The sequence below is a fragment of the Benincasa hispida genome, chromosome 9, assembly GCF_009727055.1.
Source record: "Benincasa hispida cultivar B227 chromosome 9, ASM972705v1, whole genome shotgun sequence".
Classification (NCBI taxonomy): Eukaryota; Viridiplantae; Streptophyta; class Magnoliopsida; order Cucurbitales; family Cucurbitaceae; genus Benincasa; species Benincasa hispida.
The window spans coordinates 16288390-16291954 of NC_052357.1; the positions used below are offsets into that span (position 1 = coordinate 16288390).

Genomic DNA, 3565 nt, shown 5'->3' on the forward strand with positions numbered 1-3565 from the left:
CAACTGAAATGCAGGATAATCATGTTTCCAACTCCACAACGGAAACCCTAACAGAAGACATCGATCTTCCCATTGCAAAATGGAAAGGGGTAAGAACTTGTATGATGCATCATATTCAAAACTATCTTACCAATAAACATCTCTCTCCCAAGTTCAAAGCATTTACAACTACCTATCCAAATATGCATTACTAACAACGTCTATAAAGATATTAAAGAAACCAATTGGAAGCAAGCTATATTATATGAAATAAAGGCCTTGGAAAGAACAACACATGAAAAATAAAAAACCTACCCCCAGGGAAGAAGACGGTAGGACGCAAATTAATCTTCACCATAAAAAAAAAAAAAACTAAAAGAGAAATAGATAGGCTCAAAGCTAGACTTGTTGCCAAAGGATTCCCAGTCTTATGACATTGACTACCAAGATGTTGGGATTGGTGTCCTAATTCTCCCGGAGTCTCGTTGTTTGTAATTTATACACATTGTTTTATGAATAAAATAATTGTTATTTCATTATGGTATTTACTCATATCCAATAAACAAAACTCCATAGTTATCTTATGTAAACTTGATAACCTAAATAGGTCTGTAGTTAAAAAAAAAAAACATTGAACTTCTTCTTCGCACGAACCAGACCCCTCCCCAATCCCTCCCAACATCTCTCTTTCACCAACCAACACTGCTCCACCTGTTGTTGCCCATTGCTCCACCTCTCTGCCGTTTGCCTCCGTCGACTGTTGCACGTCAAGTCATCGCTTCTCTCTCTATCTTTCTTTTCTCCAGCATCTCTTTTTCATCAACTCCACACCATCTGTTGCTGACCACCATTCCACCTCTCTGCCGCTTACCTCCATTGACCACTGCATGTCCGATCGTCGATCACCGCTCTTCTCTCTATCTTCCTTTCTCTCTCTGTCCATTGTTCATTTAGGACAAATATGAAATAAAAAAATAATTAGAAATCTAGATTTAAAGTTTTAATATATTTGTAAAATATCAAATATGGGTGACGCGATTACAAAATAACATATTTAAATTTCCATTTTTTTAGTTTGAAAAAAGAATCACAAACCTTGTTTTATATCCCATTATATATTGAGTCGAGACGACATGTCGTACCGTACAAGACGATTATGGACTCGGCACCCGACCCATTTGTGATGTGGGCATTTCATTTCACATCCTTTGGAATTGGGTCTCGAAAATTGAGAGTTGGAGTCTCTGCCACTGGACCATAGATGAAAGAATGAATTCAACTGCTGAAGCTGGAAGACGACTGTGCCAGGGATTTGGATTTGGTGATGGCCGGTTTTATACGAACAGTGAGAAATGGAAGCTGTTTCTGGTGGTCGTTGCTGCACTTTTAGTATCCTTGGTTGTCGAATCTAATGCATCGGAGACAATTGGAGAATGGCAAATTCTTACCAGACAGAATTTCTCTTCTCAGATCAGACTTCATCCGCATATTCTTCTTCTCGTCACACTGCCCTGTAAGTTTTCTCTCATTCTGTGATTTTATTTTTATGCCAGAAGTGATCAACATCGACTAATTTTGAGCTTATTGTGAAGCGAGTGTGTTCGTCTCTTCTGTTTTGATTAGAAACTATTTTCTAATGTTTAGCTGATTAGGTAGTATGGTGATTTTTATTGCATTCGGACTATTTTTTTTTTTCGCGTTTTCTACTTCCGTGATGGAGTGGCAAGGAGTAGTCCTGGAGTAGTTTAACTAGAGCGGTTCAGAGGCTTCATCGTATATTATCACAATTTAAGTGGCAAGAAGAGTAGTATTGGAGTAGTTTCGTATTCAATTTACACAGTAACAGTGTAAATCGAAGCTAAAAAAGTATAACCGGATGTTGATGGTATTGGTTGTCCAATTCAACGCCCAAATTCAAAATTTTAAGATTATCTTGTTTATTACCTGGAACAGGACCTTCGTACCCATGGAAATCAGTAGAAATCAAGCACACTGATTCTGATAAGAATTAAAAGTCATTAAAACAAATTTAAATTGCCAGAAGTGATGGAGGATAAGTACTCTTTCAACGAGGAAGCTAAGGACCGAATCAATAATCTCTTCTGCACTTTATCTTAAAAACTCCAACAATTTCTCTCTGAAGTTGAAATCACTCACTCTCATTATCTTCAGAACATTTACATTTGGTTTCCTTCTTTGCCCGTGGCTAGAAAGTGCTTGAAGGAGAAATTTTTTAGTTCTGAAAGGGAGGCACCACTCTCTTTGAATCGTTGAAACACCTTGCTCCTAAATTCCCAAGAGGTTGAAAAAAGATGTTATTGACCTTCGTGAGCATTACACAAAACATTGGTTGTGAACTTTCCTTTGGACTTGATATAGGGTGTGAGTTTCTTTTAAAATTAGCCACCAGCCTTTTTTCCTGATATGCTGGTTCTAGGCCTAAGGTATATAAGCTTTGAAATTGCCAATTGGTTAGAAAAATGAAATTGGTTCTCTGAGAATTCCCCTTGAACATGATCCTACTACGATCACCAGCTTCGAGGGAATATTCTGAGTAAACAGTATTTTACAATTAGCCATCCGAGAAGTGAAGATATTTGGAGCCTCTACTCCAATTGTTAACGGTAACTGTTCAATGTGAATGCTGAAGTATTTTATTTTACAGTATCCTATATTCCGAAAGTTTTGGTTTCCTAAACTTTAGTGATGTAATTTAGGTGTTAAAATTATATATGTGAATATATATTTGTTTTATTGTTGGTGCATGATCAATTATTCTGTTGGCAGGGTCTGGTGAGTCACGAACACTAAAGAAAGATATAGCCCATCTGATTGAAAATAGAAAAGAAAGCTATAGTTCATTAAAGCTGATGTTCATGTACAGAAACTCGGAGAAGATGTTAGTAAATGCAATTGGTGCTACTTCAGAGGAGACAAATGTTATTTTCTACCATCATTCTGTATCTTACAAGTATCAAGGGAGACTAACAGCCCAAAATATTGTATTCTCAATTTATCCATACATGTCACTATTGCCTGAACAACTTCCCCTTACACACTTGAATACCCCTGAGGACTTGAAGTCATTCCTTGATTCAACTGATAAGGCCTTGCTTCTTGTGGAATCTTGTGGATGGACCCCAAAATTGTTGTCCAAGGGGATAAAGGGCAATGTTACAGGTCTGTGATGTTACTTCTGTACCTCTTGTCACCCTCAGCTTCGCTATTTCATTTCTAAATGTACAAATACAATTTTTTTTTTTTATTATTTTCACTTTCAAAAGTGAATCGTTATGCAAAAAATTTGACAACAAAAAGATTCATTTATACTTGCTTTTGTTGTATTCGATACCTACTCCTGGTGCTTCATCATTATGTTTTCTGTAATTTCTAGAATGAATATCTGCATAACATTTTGTTGCAGATGATCTTATTGGAACAACTGACAAACATGCGGATGGAATGCAAACATCGAGAGGGAAGAATAACAGCAAGGTGGCTAGCTATTTTTTTTTTACCATTACGTGATTGGTTGTAGAAGATAACAAGAAAATAATTTATTCCAATATGTTTCTCACCTCTTCCT

The 3565-nt window shown here is 36.6% G+C and overlaps 1 protein-coding gene across 1 annotated transcript in view; it reads left to right on the forward strand.

Annotated features, from left to right (window-relative positions):
* Window positions 1-1175: 1175 nt before the first annotated feature.
* LOC120085786 overlaps window positions 1176-3565 on the forward strand; it is a 7734-nt gene continuing 5344 nt past the window's right edge. Inside the window, 3 exon segments of the mRNA XM_039041973.1 lie at window positions 1176-1492; window positions 2767-3159; window positions 3404-3474. Of these exon segments, the coding sequence (XP_038897901.1) occupies window positions 1249-1492; window positions 2767-3159; window positions 3404-3474 (708 nt within the window). The 5' untranslated portion in view covers window positions 1176-1248.